This window comes from Moschus berezovskii, chromosome 7 (genome assembly GCF_049115385.1).
Source record: "Moschus berezovskii isolate FMDL1 chromosome 7, NW_MosBer_1.0, whole genome shotgun sequence".
In the NCBI taxonomy this organism is placed as follows: domain Eukaryota; kingdom Metazoa; phylum Chordata; class Mammalia; order Artiodactyla; family Moschidae; genus Moschus; species Moschus berezovskii.
The window spans coordinates 29,126,152-29,141,411 of record NC_142466.1 but is presented as its reverse complement, the minus strand read 5'-3'; the positions used below and the strand labels follow the sequence as shown (position 1 = coordinate 29,141,411).

The 15,260-nt window shown below is 44.6% G+C and overlaps 2 protein-coding genes across 2 annotated transcripts; both read left to right on the top strand.

The window, feature by feature from the left end:
• Positions 1-6,645: 6,645 nt before the first annotated feature.
• On the top strand, positions 6,646-7,693 carry LOC129557258 (interferon omega-1-like). Its single transcript, XM_088837667.1, has one exon. It carries the CDS (start codon positions 7,298-7,300, stop codon positions 7,691-7,693), a length of 396 nt encoding a protein of 131 aa, XP_088693793.1. The 5' UTR covers positions 6,646-7,297.
• A 3,394-nt stretch (positions 7,694-11,087) lies between these two features.
• Positions 11,088-11,940, top strand: LOC129557102 (interferon omega-1-like). Its single transcript, XM_055427671.2, has 2 exons — positions 11,088-11,148; positions 11,366-11,940. Exons 1-2 carry the CDS (start codon positions 11,088-11,090, stop codon positions 11,938-11,940), a joined length of 636 nt encoding a protein of 211 aa, XP_055283646.2.
• The last annotated feature ends 3,320 nt before the right edge of the window (positions 11,941-15,260 follow it).

Here is a 15,260-nt window from a genome sequence, read left to right as displayed (position 1 = left end):
CTTGGGAACTCCAGAACCCTATATCCCCCTGGAGGGCCCAGGACCCCTCTCTCGTCCAAGGGGACCCCAGAATTTTATCAATCTGCCTGGGAACTGACACTCTCAGAGATCTCTAATTTCTAGGTTAACTACATGTCAGTTGCTCAGTTGAGTATGACTCGTTTGCAACTCCGTGGACTGTACCCTTATCAAACTGTTCATGTGATTCTCAAGGCAAGAATACTGAAGTGGTTTGCCCTTCCCTTCTCCAGTGGACCACATTTGTCACTTACGACCAACCTAGACAGCGTATGAAAAAGCAGAGACATCACTATGCCAACAAAGGTCCATCTAGTCAAGGCTATGGTTTCTCCAATAGTCACGTATGGATGTGAGAGTTGGACCGTGAAGAAAGCTGAGCGCTGTAGAATTGCTGTTTTTTAACTGTGGTGTTGGAGAAGACGCTTCAGAGTCCCACTGAATGCAAAGAGATCCAACCAGTCCATCCTAAAGGAAATCAGTCCTGAATATTCATTGGAAGGACTGTTGCTGAAACCCCAATACTTTGGCTACCTGATGCGAAGAACTGACTCCTTTGAAAACATCCTGATGCTGGGAAAGATTGATGGCAGGAGGAGAAGGGGATGACAGAAGATGAGATGGCTGGATGACATCATCGACTCAATGGACATGAGTTTGAGTAAGCTCCAGGAGTTGGTGATGGGCAGGGAGGCCTGGCGTGCTGCAGTCCATGGGGTCTCAAGAGTCAGACACGTCTGAGGGACTGAAATGAAATGGACTGTACCCGCCAGGCTCCCAGTCCACGGAATTCTCCAGGTAAGAAAACTGTGGTGGGTTGTCATTTCCTTCTCCTGTATATTAAGTAAGTTTTGTTTTTTTTTCTTTCTTCCTTCCACACTATGGGGACACTTTTGGGGGCAAGACTACTTGGATAATTTTTGGACTCATCTGGCTGTCTTTGTGGGGGCTTCCCAGGTGGCACCCACCTGCCACTGCAGGAGACGAAAGAGACCTGGGTTTGATCCCTGGGTCTGGAAGATCCCCTGGAGGAGGAAATGGAAACCCACTCCAGTATTCTTGCCTGGAGAATCCCATGGACAAGGGAGGCTGTCCATCGGGTACTAAAGAGTCAGACATGATGAAGCGACTTCCGATGCACACATGCTTGTCTTTGTGACTGTTTAACATCCTTTAATTATTACGATTCTTCCAGTGTTTGCTGAGCATTTTTAGATTTAACTTGTACTTTGCCATTTTGTCAGCAGAAATGGCACTTATCCTTCTTCACATTCCTGACATTCAGATATACATATGTTTTATTTTTGCTCACAAACAAATACTGTTTTGCTTTCTAGGAAAGTTCAAATGAGAAACAAAATAGCCAAAGTCTTGAAAATCACAAAAAATGAGGTGGAGCCCCTCTGCCATTCTTTCATTTCCCTTTGTATTAACCCTATGATGAAATGGTACATAACCCAGGAGAAGAGAGACAAACCTCGACCAGCAAATCACTATATAAAATACAAGTTCCTAAATCTTTTATTCTTATTTAAATTTAAAACAAAACATCATGAGTAAGTAAAGAAACAAGGCTGTTTCTCCCTGACACAGCCTGGCCTCATGGCTCAGCATTCTCAGCACAAGACAGAGTTGGATAGACGAGTCAGCCCAACATTCGGATGTCCCGCATGAACAACTAAAGGTCACTGATTTCTGTGCTACAAGCTTCTAATAATATGTAACACCACCTCTGAAGCCCCTAAAGCCAACTCAGAAATTCTGAGGAAAACAAATGTTTAACTGCTTAACGGGCAAAATAAAAATTGTCTACTAACGGTGCAACAATTGCAATTGGATAATGCCTCCACCTATGTAGTATTCTTGGGCTTCCCTGGTGGCTCAGAGGTTAAAGCATCTGCCTCCAATGCGGGAGACCCGGGTTCAATCCCTGGGTTGGGAAGATCCCCTGGAGAAGGAAATTGTAACCCACTCCAGTATTCTTGCCTGGAGAATCCCATGGACGGAGAAGCCTGGTAGGCTACAGTCCACGGGGTCGCAAAGAGTCGGACACGACTGAGCGACTGAACGGAACGGATGTAGTATTCTTACCTGGAAAATCCCATGGACAAAGAGTCTGGCGGGCTACAGTCCATAGGGACACAACGAATTGTACACGACTGAGCGACTAACACACACATACATAGACAAAAACACACTTTAGCTCTCAGCATCTTGGCTGCTGATCTTTGATACCTGGGGACACAGGTCAGAAGGGGAGGTTATCACTGAGAACTCGGGTCCTTCACAGAAACACTCTAGGGAGAGGGTGGGGTATGGAAGATGAATGATTTTGCATAGAAAGAGATAAGCCCCTCCACAAGAATCCTGAACTTCTCAGGATGTGGTAAGCCTGCCCTCAGAACTGAGTCCCAGAGAGTTTGGACTGAGGACACTGTCATTCCAGACGAAAAGTGCTATTAGAGGTGGAAACTACCTTCTGGGTGAGCCAGTGCTGGAAACACAATTAATGATCTTGGTTTAGAATCTTCACATTTAAGTGCACCAGAAAGAAACAGGATTCCTGTGTGGGTTTTGGCACAGCCTGTAGAGGACTATAGATCTACCATAAAAAAACAATGGATGTCTAGTATATTATTCCTGACTGTCGACTTAGGAAAAGTGTCACAACCTAAAAGTTGAGCGCTATGTTTCATTTGGTGGGAATTCAGGAGACGGTATTTCAAGTCACCTTGAGAGAAGTGCTCCAAGGAGGTGTGGGGAGGAGCCAGGTTGTAGAGAAGTTTGCAAGAAAGGGCAGAAGTCTGAACCGCAAAAGTATTGCTGTGAAGTAGAGAAAACCAGCTATCTCAAGGTAAGGAATTTAGCTATTTGCTATGTAGGGGAAGATGCAAGAGTCTGGGCTCACTGAAATCATTCTTTTCATGCATCTAACCTATACTGGGGCCATGGCCTTGCATTTTTTCACATCCTGAGTTCCCTCGGGCTCATGTTAGGGAGTGGCGGCAATCTGATAGCTGTCATCCCAGAGGTATACTCCTCCTTCCTGAGCACCCTGGAGGGCTGGAAACTCTGATGACTGTGTCATCCTGGTTTACTGATATGGCAGGGAACACTCCATTCCTCATGACCTGTGGTCCCAGTGAAATGTAACCTCAGGAATCTGAATGAATGTTCTCAAAAGTGCAGACACAACTGACTAGTTCATGCACTAATACTCACAAGCCTCCGCTCTGATTAAAACAGAAAACAAAATACAGAAACCTGTAGGGGCTGAGGGACTCTGACCTCCTGTGCATAAGGTAAGGAGAGAAAAATGCAGTTCAGAGTCAAGGAATAATTTTGTTCTTGACACAAAGAAGAGGAATCTTTATATATATTAAAATGTGTACATAAGTATGTACATGTGTCTAAGTCTTTACATCCCGACATAACCTCAGCCTTTAATTAGTTTCTCATTTATTTGATATCCATTTGGAGTGACAAATCCAAAGGTTAGCGGGAAAACAAAACACTTATTGTTAAAATTATAAGAAGATTGATTACATTTTCTGGGTCAAATAGAAAATGTCTAAATGAAAACACAAAATGGATGTGAGAGAGAAAATTTATGAGACTGAGAACTCTCTTCCCTGTTTAAAGCGTTGCTTTAGATTCCCTTTGAATAATAACTGCACTTGCATCCCTTCCACCGTGACTCAGTAGTAACAGAGAACACAGCCACACATAAAGGGATTTCAGAGAACACAAGTGTTGCCAACCAATAGCAGGGGTGTGCCTATTTGGGTAGAATTGATAACTATTAAGGGAATCCAATTGTAATTCAGGAATTAACAAGGATGCGTCCTTGAGTGTGTGCGTGGATGTGTGTATGTGTGTGCACGTTTGCTCAGACATGGGGAAGGGCTTCAATTTAGCCTAGATCTCTCAAATCTCTGCCTCAATTTACAGGCTTATCTTTAGCTTGCTTCTCTCCAACTGACAAATGAGAGGGTGCTCTAATCGTTTCTTAAATAAGCTTTGCTCCTTTTCTTTCTTCCTTCAACAATTTGGGACCCGTTTTGAGTCAAGAATACACGTACAATTTTTGGTCTCACCTGGTCATCTTTGTGGAGGCTGCCCAGGTGACACCAGTGGTAAAGAACCTGCCTGCCAATCCAGGAGACCTAAGTGTCCATGGTTTAATCCCAGGGAATCTTCCCCTGGAGGAGGAAATGGTAACCCACTGCAGTGTTCTTGCCTGGAGAATCCCATGGTCAGGGGAGCCTGTCCACAGGGTCACAGAGTCAGACATGACTGAAGCGACTTAGCACATGCACATGGCTGTTTGTGAGACTGTTTGACAACTTTCAAATATTATGATTCCTTCCATTTTTTTGTTGACCTTTCTACAACTTACACTCTGCCTTATTGTCAGCAAAAAAGACATTTGCCTATATTCGCTTTCATGACATTCAAAATTATATTTATTTTTGTCCACAACTATCAAGTTCTGCCTTCAAGGAAAGTTGACATGAGAAACAAAAAAAATCTCTAGTATTGAAATTTACAGAAAAAATGGTGAGGCCTCTCTGCCATTCTTTTCCTTCCTTTTGTATTTATCGTAGGATGAAATATTTAGGAACACAGTAGGAGAGACACACTGGTCAGTAAATCGATATGCAAAAAAATGAGTTGTTAATTTTTTTTTTTGCTGTTCTTTAAATTTAAAACAAAACATCATGAGTAAGTAAAGAAAAAAGGCTATTTCTCCCTGACACAGCCTGGCCGCACTCCTCTGCATTCTGAGCCCCAGACAGAGATGGATCGACAATCAGCCCGACAGAAGGATGCAGACTGAATGAGCATCTGAAGGGCACTGATTTCTGTGACGTGAGCGTCTGGAGTCACACGGCGCCCTCGCCCAGTGCCCTGGACCCGGCCCAGAAATCCTGAGCAAAACATATTGAACACTTTAAGTAAAAGAGTTGAGCGATAAAAGCTGTAGTGGCAAAATAAAAACTGTCTACCAAAGGTGTAACAATGGCCATTGGATAATGCCTCCACCTACTTAGCTCTCCACACTTCAGCTCTCAGCATCTGAGGGCTGCTGACACTGATACCTGGGGACATGGATCAGGAGAAGAGGAGGTCATCACTGAGAACGCCCCTCCTTCACACAAACACGCACTGGAGAGGGTGGGGATGCTGGAAGATGAATGATTTTGCAAACAAAGAGACAAGCCCCTCCACAGTAGAACTCTGAAGTTCTCAGGATGTGGTTAGCCTGCCCTCATGGCTGAGGCCCAGAGAGTTTGGTTGAGGACACTGTCATTCGGGAGGAAAAGTGCTACTAGAGGTGATAACCACCTTGTGAGTGAGGTGGTGCTGGAAAGACAATCAATTATCTTGGAATTAGAAACTTCAGACCTACATGCACCAGAAAAGCAGCAGGATTCCTGGACGGATGTTGGCACAGCCTGTGGAAGACTATAGACCTACCATAAAAACCTGTTTGAAAGAAACTGTGATGTCTTGTATATTGTTCCTGACTGTTGTTCTGGAGCCTGTCATACGCAGTGAAGTAAGTCAGAAAGAAAAACACCAATACAGTATATTAATGCAAATATATGGAATTTAGAAACAGGGTAACGATGACCCTATATGTGAGACAGCAAAAGAGACACAGATGTAAAGAACAGACTTTTGGACTCCACACAAGAAGGTGAGGGTGGGATGATTTGAGGGAATAGCATTGAAATATGTAATTTACCGTATGTGAAGTAGATCGCCAGTCCAGGTTTGATGAATGTGACACAGCGCTCAGGACTGTGTGCTGGGATGACGCTGAGGGATGGACAGGGAGGGAAGTGGGAGGGGTTCAGTATGGGGACACATGTACACACATGTCTGATTCATATCAATGTATGGCAAAAACCACTGCAATATTGTAAAGAAATTAGCCTCCAATTAAAATAAGCTAATTAAAAAAATAAAGAAATAGTGACAACCTAAAAGTTGAGAGATCCTTTATTTGGTGGGAATTCAGAAGACAGTATCTCAAGTCATCCTGACAGAACTGCTCCAAGGAGGTGAGGGGAAGAGTCAGGTTATATAGGAGCTTGCAAGAAAGGGGAGGTAGTCTGAACATCAAAGTATTTTTGTGAATTAAAGAAAAACAGGTATCTCAGGTTAAGGAATTTAGCACATTTCTTTTGTATGGGAAGAGGCACCTGTCTGGGCTCATTGAAAACATTACTTTCCTGCATCTCAGCTCTCCTGGGGCATTTTTCATTGCAGCTTCTTGCATCTTGCATTTTTTCACAGCCTGAGTTGCCTTGGGCTCACCTTAGGGAGTAGCTGCAATTTGGCAGCTGTGAGCCCACAGGTAAGTATTTCCCCTTCCTGAGCGCCCTGGAGGGCTGGAGACTCTTGATGACTGTGTCATCCTGGTTTACTGATATGGCAGGAAATACTCCACTCCCCATGACATTGTGGCCCCAGTGAAATGGAATCTCAGGAACCTGAATGAATATTCTCAAAAGAACAGAAACACCTGAGTAGTTCATTCACTCTTTATTACAAGCCTCTTCTCTGTGAAACAGAAAACAAAATACAGAAACTAATATGGCCTGAGTGACTCTGAATTCCTATGAGTAAGATAAGGGGGGGAAAATACAGTTAAGAATCAAGGAAAAATTTTGTTTTGACATAACACAAACAAAAGAAATGGTTATATATATTATACTTAAATGTGTACATAATAAGTATGTACACCTCCATAAATCTTTACATACTTACATAATTTCAGCTTTTATTTACTTTCTCATTTAACTGATATACATTTGCATTGACAAATCCAAATTTTATTGGGAAAATTAAACTTCTACCATAAAAAATTAAGAGTTTATATTGACTACATTTTCTAGGTCAAATAGAAAATATCTAAATGAAAACACAAAGGGTAAGTGAGAGAGAAATTTTCGGACAATGAGTACCGTCTTCCCTATTTAAAAGCCTTGCTTAGAAAGATTATCATCAGACACCCTACATCCAACGTTCGACCAGACGCCGCCTCTGCCAGGCCAGCAGCAGCCGCATCTTCCCCATGGCCTTCGTGCTCTCTCTACTGATGGCCCTGGTGCTGGTCAGCTATGGCCCAGGAGGATCTCTGTGCTGTGATCTGTCTCAGAACCACGTGCTGGTTGGCAGGGAGAATCTCAGACTCCTGGGCCAGATGAGCAGACTCTCCCCTCACTCCTGTCTGTAGGACAGAAAAGACTTCGCTTTCCCCCAGGAGATGGTGGAGGGCGGCCAGCTCCAGGAGGCCCAGGACTTCTCTGTGCTCCACGAAATGCTCCAGCAGAGCCTCAGCCTCTTCCACACAGAGCGCTCCTCTGCTGCCTGGGATGCCACCCTCCTGGCACAGCTTCACACTGGACTCCATCAGCAGCTGGACGACCTGGACGCCTGCCGGGGCCCAGTGATGGGAGAGGAAGACTCTGCCCTGGGAAGGACGGGCCCCACACTGGCCGTGAAGAGGTACTTCCAGGGAATCCATGTCTACCTACAAGAGAAGGAATACAGCGACTGCGCCTGGGAAATCATCAGAGTGGAAATCATGAGATCCTGGTCCTCATCAACCAGCTTGCAAGAAAGGTTAAGAAAGATGGGTGGAGACCTGAACTCACCTTGAGAGGACTCTCACCGACTAAGATGCCACATCACCCTGTACGCTCACCTGTGTTCATTTCAGTAGACTGATTTCTGCTTTAGCCACCAAATTCATTGAATTACTTTTTTTTTTTTCCGTATGTCAAAGCTGGTTTATTGAACTTCATGAGGGCAAAATTACAGTGACGCTACTCCACAACAAAATTATTTAACTCTTGGTTTAGATTTCGTGAAGAAATGTATTAGCAACATACTGTCAATAAAGCACTGTCATTAAGAACTAACTTTATTACAGCCTGGATTAGCTTCCTTTGGTGTTCTTCCAAACTATGACTTTTCCAAAACATATCTGAAGTTTTCAACCAAAGGACACAGTTAAAATAAACTCACATGGGAGTTATAAAATCATTGAATTACTTTAGCAATACTTTGTCAGTAGTAATACACAAGTATCTATAAAAGTATTCAGCTGTTGGGGCATGAGTCCTTAAGTCATGCCTGATGGAGAAGCCTGGTAGGCTGCAGTCCGTGGGGTCGCTAAGGGTCGGACACGACTGAGCGACTTCACTTTCACTTTTCACTTTCACACATTGGAGAAGGAAATGGCAGCCCACTCCAGTGTTCTTGCCTGGAGAATCCCAGGGAACGGGGAGCCTGGTGGGCTTCCGTCTATGGGGTCACACAGAGTCGGACACGACTGACGTGACTTAGCAGCAGCAGCAGCAGCAGCAGCCCTGATGTTATCTGTTGCTGATCTACTTATTCCTTCCTGCACCTAACATACTTAAAATATTTATAAATTTGTAAAATTACAATTCATCTATACATCATATTAAAATTTCTAAAAATGTTTACCATTTTGTATTATTAAATATCTACTTTGTTCTATTTATTAAATTATCAAAGAAAATGAGTTTCTTTACTCAAAATTAAATCCAAACCTCCATTTAAAAATTTTATTAGAATGAGTGGTTTCATTTGTTTCTTCATTTGTTCCATTCATATTATACATAAACACTGAGTACCTACGGGACAGACTGTGTAATTGTCACCAAGGAATACAAGTGAATAAAGCAAATTTAGTTCCTGCTGCATGGAAACTCTCAGTCTTACAGAGACGAGGACATAAAAACAGTATTCAGTTCAGTTCAGTTCAGCCGCTCAGTCGTGACCGACGCTTTGCGACCCCATGAATCACAGCACGCCAGGCCTCCCTGTCCACCACCAACTCCCGGGGTTCACTCAAACTCATGTCCATCGAGTCAGTGATGCCATCCAGCCATCTCATTCTCTGTCGTCCCTTTCTCCTCCTGCCCCCAATCCTTCCAGCAGTTTATTTCAATTACACTAAAGGCTGCAAAGAGAAATAAAGGAAAAGAATGTTCTCACATGGGAAGCTTTAGGTACATATGATGCAGGAAAGGCAAATAATATTATATATCATTCGTAAGCTACCGGAGAGGCTTCCCTGGTAGCTCAGGTAAAGAATGTGCCTGCAGAGCAGGAGACCCCGGTTTGACTCCTGGGTCAGGAAGATCCCCTGGAGAAGGGACAGGCTACCTACCCACTCCAGTATTCTTGGGCTTCTCTGGTGGTTCAGTCTCTGAAGAACCTGCCTGCAATGCAGGAGATCTGGGTTGGGAAGACTCCATGGAGGAGGGCCGGGCAACCTACTCTAGTATTCCTGTCTGAAGAATCCCCAAGGACAGAGGAGGGCTGTAGCCCATGGGGCCTCAAAGAGTGTGACACAACTAAGCACACGGCACAGAAAGCCAATGAATTCTCTTAACTTAGTTTCAAGTTACCAAAATCTGGGGAGCCTATTTTAGATAAATATTACCTAAACACAATTGTTTCTATTTAGTTTATCTAAGGTCTTTATTCTCCTTATTCTTAGAGATCGCAGACCATTAGTTCCAGAGTGCCCAGGTAGATCATTTACATGGGAAAGGCGCAAGAAAAATACCAATTCCTTTCAGAAAACTGGCTTAACCAATTACAAAAGGCTCACTTGGCACAGTAGCAGAGCTAGCAGAGGCCATTGTTCTCCAGATCTCTGGGCAGCCCCCATTCATCAAGGACAGTCACCTAAAGGCCCTATGTCCTAGTGGACAGCCACCCAGGGATTTCCCTATTGCTTCTGGGATTCCCCCTGCAATGCTTGGGCACCATATGGAACTGGACGGCCAACTCCGGAATACCCTACAGTTTGGGGATTACAGCCAGCAACTTTTGGACCCTCTGGTTTAGTGGACAGCCACCTCGGGATCACCCAGCAACTTTTGGGCCCCACATGCTAGTGGATGCCCCCAATAACTTTCCTTTCTCCCTCCTGTATTTTGGCACTCACAGGAGTTTCTGCCATCTCCTTGCTGCCACCAATTGTTGCGTTGTATCCTGCAGGCTTACAGGACCTATGTTTGCCCAGCTTCAAGACCAAAGAAAGAATCTACCGTCAAGAAGAGAGGCATGGATGGTTTAATGGATGGGGGCACTTGCATGTCTGAAGCAAGGTCCTCGAGCAACACCCCACCGTGTGTGGTGCGCTGGGGGTGGGAAGGATTAATACATGGCGACAGGCTTCATTCTGAGAGCAAAGGAGGCCTGGGGAGTAGAGGGTGGGGAAAGGGGAATGGGGAGGGAGGGAGAAGGGTCGGGGGAGAGATTGCTGGTCCTGGGGGGTGAGATCAGGTGGGCTCATTAATTATCATGGAAAGCAGTAGAGGGACAAGCCCCTCACCACCCCTTTGATAAAAAGGATCAAATCTGGGGCCTTGGACAAGAGCAGAGAAAATGCACAGGGTGTACTGCTGGGGCAGGGGAGGTGCAGAGAGTAGAGAACAGCCATCCTGGCGGCCTGACCGTGCACACTCACCGCCAAACATCACCAGCGATCATCTGGGCCTTCAGAGTGTTTTACTGGTGAAGGTTTGAACTGTCCTGAGAATTACTGCAGTGGGACACAGAGACAGGGGCTGTGCAAGGGCTATTGAAAATGGCGTTGACAGACTTTCCTGACACGGGGTTGTCACAAACCTTCACTGTGTAAAAACTGCAATTATCTGTGAAATGGGATAAAACAAAGGATGCGGGTACCTCCTCACAATGTAGCAATTCCCAGCGTGCTCTCCAGAGTCACTCCTCCTTCCCCTGCACCAGCCATTCATACAGCTCTTTCCGGTTTCTCTGTGGTTCTGGCGACAGATTTCCCCTGAAGAGTGCAAAGCGTAGTCACTCAGTCCTGCGGACTCTTTGCTACCCCATGAACCACAGCCCACCAGGCTCCTCTGACCATGGGATCCTCCAGGCAGAATACTGGAGTGGGTGCTATTTCCTGTCCAGGGATCGAACCCAGCTCTCCCACATTGCAGGCGAATTCTTTACCGTCTGAGTCACCATGAAACACCTTTGTAAACATGGCCTCGCTCACGTTTCTGGGCGAAAAGAAAGCACAAAACTCAGGGGAAAGCAGAAAAGGCAAGGTTCCGGGCTCGCCACCACACAAAAATGTCTCTGGCGAGGGCTCCGAAACGAAAGTTTCTTAGTGCACTATTAAAGCCGCACCAACTTGGTCTCTAAACAGCGACGCTTTTCCTCTCTGGCTGCCAAACCCGCTGAAAGGAAGTCTCAGAACTCGCAAAAACTCTAAGAAAACCGACAAAAGGACATGCTGAGCCTTCTGGCGAACTGCTAGGAAACCGCGCTGTGCCAGGACGCGGCGGAGAAACCTTCACTCATCGATCAGTGGAGCCGCGCGCCCCCTGCTGGCCTTCCAGTGAATCACGGAAACTCTCTGTGGCCAACATCTGTCTGCTAGCTGCAGGGATGATCCTCTGCTCCATCCCTGCTTGTCTCCTAGACAACAAAGAAATCTTCATACATTTGAGACAGATGAAAACGATCCCCTCTCAGTCATGCCTAGAGCACAGACACGACTTCAGGTTTCCTTGGAGAAGAGAGAATATCACCCCCATCCCGATGACTCAAAGCACCTGCTATCACCAACAGATGCTCCAGCAGATCTTCAACCTCTTCACCACGGAGAAGAGCTGTGCTGCTTGGAACAGCACCCTCCTCGACAGACTACTCTCCAGCCTGGGTCAGAGGCTGGAACAGCTGGAAGAAGTGACTCTGGACTGTCCCGATTTGGGAATTGATGTCCAGAAGTATTTTCAAGGAATCCATCTCTACCTGAAGGAAAAGGAATACAGCTCCTGTGCCTGGGAGGTTGTCAGAGTGGAAATCGAAAAGTGCCTTTCCCTCATGTAAGAATCCTCAAGAAAAGTCAACAGATACAATGAAAATCATACATGTGACAACCCTCTACTCAATCAGATTCTTGTTTTCTTAACTCTCCAAAGTGATCTGGACTTCTATTTGCTTACAGGCTGAAAAAATCTGAAATAAAAATCGTAGTTTTACAAAAACATCTAGACAAAAAACAAAGTCTCTTTTCTTCAATAAACAATTTTATAACATAATGAAAAACATCTTTATGTATTTGTGGGTATTTACTATTTTCAATATCTGAAGTTTACTTTTTTAGGGAAGCTTTTAGGAGAGCATGTTGTTAAAGGTATTTGTCAGTTAACCTAATGTTTAGCCTCTGAAACAGGTAAACAGAAAAGTGTCAGGAATTTTATTCTAATGGACACTTTCCTCTCCTTCTTTGAAGAGCACAATGCAGGCCTTCTTGATCAAGTGAATCTTCTAGTTTGCTCTCCTCCAAAATGTGAGTCAGGGAAATGGGTCCCCTTGTTTTGCAGTTTTTCCATCATTAACACGTGACTTCAATTTTGTCTGAGGTACTTGAATCTATTCTCCTTGAAGGCAAAGGGAAAAGATTAGTGGATCACATGGGATGTTTCCAAGGGCCAGGACTACACAGGGGTAAGAACACTTCTGCTCACATTACCCGGCCCGGACTAATCTTCATGGAGTATCATGGCAAGGAAGCTTGGAAAGAATTGGATGATTAAGACAGAAGGAGACAAGTTCAGTGCACAAGACCATTTTTTCATTTTTGCACTATTTGTCCTAATGGAGCTCTGGGTGGGTGTGCAAGGGGAAAACCAACGTTCTTTCTTGCACACACTCTGATTTAAACTCTTATATCACAGTTTCAGCTTGGGGAAGATGACAGAGATCTCACTCAGAGTTCACAGGATCATAGACTATTTGAAAGAAGTATTCAGATTGACTCCCAAAGGCATAGGTTACTGGAAAACTTCTACAAGTGCAGACAAAGTGTTTCCTTACTATCTGAGGCAGACAAGGAAAGAGTGATCGGGCAGCTCTTGCAAGTACTTGAGAATCACTGAACTAAAAGTGGACAGCGGGTCTTCGAATCACCACACCTTCCAAATATTGAAAACTCAAACTCAAATAAAATATTCATGCAAATGATCTTTAAAAAGGATCTCACACAATATTTCATCATATCCTCCCTTGTAGAACCATGAAGAATCTTAAATTGTGTTCTCACATCCTATATATCTAATAGATATTGGTATTATTGTTTCTCCTATCATATTCATCCTTGTGAGCTGATGTTACTTGAATATTGATTGACCTCAAGAAATGTTACGGCCCAGACTAGACGTCTAAGGAAATGGGATTCAGTAAGGAGATCAATCCTGGGTGTTCATTGGAAGGACTGATGCTAAAGCTGAAACTCCAATACTTTGGCCACCTCATGCGATGAATTGACTCACTGCAAAAGACTCTGATGCTGGGAGGGATTGGGGGCGGGAGGAGAAGGGGACGACAGAGAATGAGATGGCTGGATGGCATCACCGACTCGATGGACATGAGTTTGAGTGAACTCCGGGAGTTGGTGATGGACAGGGAGGCCTGGCGTGCTGTGATTCATGGGAGCGCAAAGAGCATGGGAGCGCAAAGAGTCGGACACGACTGAGCAACTGAATTGAAGTGAACTGAACTGAAGATAATTTCTCTCCCGTCAGAAATTTCACAGACTCTGGAGGTATTCTGAGGATAAAACAGGGCATGTAATATCTTACTATTCTAGCTTCTTCAACAAAATAGCATAGAATGGGTAGTTAGCAAAGACCAGAAATGTGTTGCTGCAAGTTAGTTCTCGAGCCTGGATATCCGAGAACTGGACGTCAGTGTGGTCCAGTTGTGGTTGGAGCCTGCTTCAGGTCTCACACTGCAGAGTTCTGATATCTTCACAGGGCAGGAGAGGGACTAGTCAGTATCCACCTCTTTTATAAGGGCCTTATTTCCTTGGTGAGCCTGCATCCCCACACCCTAAGCATATCCCCAAAGGTCTGTCACCTGATACCATTACTTTGGGGTTTACGACCTCATGATATGACTTTGGTGGGGTCCTAACCATGCAGAACATAGAGCGCTTTAAAGTCTACATGCTTGGCATGTAGAAGTAAGAAAATAGTCACACGGAGCAAAAAAGAATGAGCAGGTTAGTAGGCAAAATAAGGAGACCAGGGATTCACATCCAAACTCTAGATTTTCAGCCTATTGTAAGGCTTTAATTGTTACATGTCAAAAACTGGAAGCCAAACTGAAATGAAGCTCATGAGCCATGCAATGGAATAAAATAGAGCATGGAAATGATCATTCATCATTCCTTGTGAGGAGTCTCTGAAGTATCTGGATCAATGTACTAGTAATTGCCATGTTGGTAAAGATCCACCAAGAATATTGTGGTAAACTGCCTGGTTTCTGTGAGCTGTGAGCATCAGGGAGAGCTTGAGTTCGGATACATGGCTCTGTGTATGACACCCAGCATGTTTTTTTTTTGTCATGATCTCAGTTCAGTTCAGTCGTTTAGTCATGTGTGACTCTTTATGACCCCATGAACTGTAGCACGCCAGGCTTCCCTGTCTATCACCAACTCCCAGAGCTTGCTTAAACTCATGTCCATCGAGTCAGTGATGAGATCCAACCATCTCATCCTCTGTCGTCCCCTTCTCCTCCTGCCTTCAATCATTCCCAGCATCAGGGTCTTTTCCAGTGAGTCAGTTCTTCCCATCAGTTGGCCAAAGAACTGGAATCCAGCATCAGTCCTTCCAGTGCATATTGAGGACTAATTTCCTTTAGGTTGGACTGGTTTGTTCTCCTTGCAATCCAAGGGACTCTCAAGAGTGTTCTCCAACACCACAGTTCAAAAGCATCGATTCTTTGGCGATCAGCTTTATGGTCCAGCTCTCACATCCATACATGACTACTAGAAAAACCATAGCTTTGACTATATAGACCTTTAGGCCAAAGTAACGTCTCTGCTTTTCAATATGCTGTCTAGATTGGTCAGAGCTTTTCCACCAAGGAGCAAGTGTCTTTTAATTTCATGTCTGCAGTGATTTTGTAGCCCAAGAAAATAAAGTCTGTCACCCTTTCCTTTTTTTCCCCATCTATTTGCCATGAAGGGAACACGACTGAGAGACTTCACTTTCATTTTTCACTTTCACGCATTGGAGAAGGAAATGGCAACCCACTCCAGTGTTCTTGCCTGGAGAATCCAGGGACGGGGGAGCCTGGTTGGCTGCCGTCTATGGGGTCACACAGAGTAAGACACGACTGAAATGACTTAGCAGCAGCAATGG

Coding starts and splice junctions, on each gene's coding strand:
- LOC129557258 (XM_088837667.1), top strand. CDS start 7,298: ATGGTGGAGGGCGGCCAGCTCCAGGAGGCCCAGGACTTCTCTGTGCTC.
- LOC129557102 (XM_055427671.2), top strand. CDS start 11,088: ATGGCCTCGCTCACGTTTCTGGGCGAAAAGAAAGCACAAAACTCAGGG. Junction 11,149..11,365: donor CTCAGGGGAAAGCAGAAAAG/GCAAGGTTCCGG, acceptor GCGAACTGCTAG/GAAACCGCGCTGTGCCAGGA.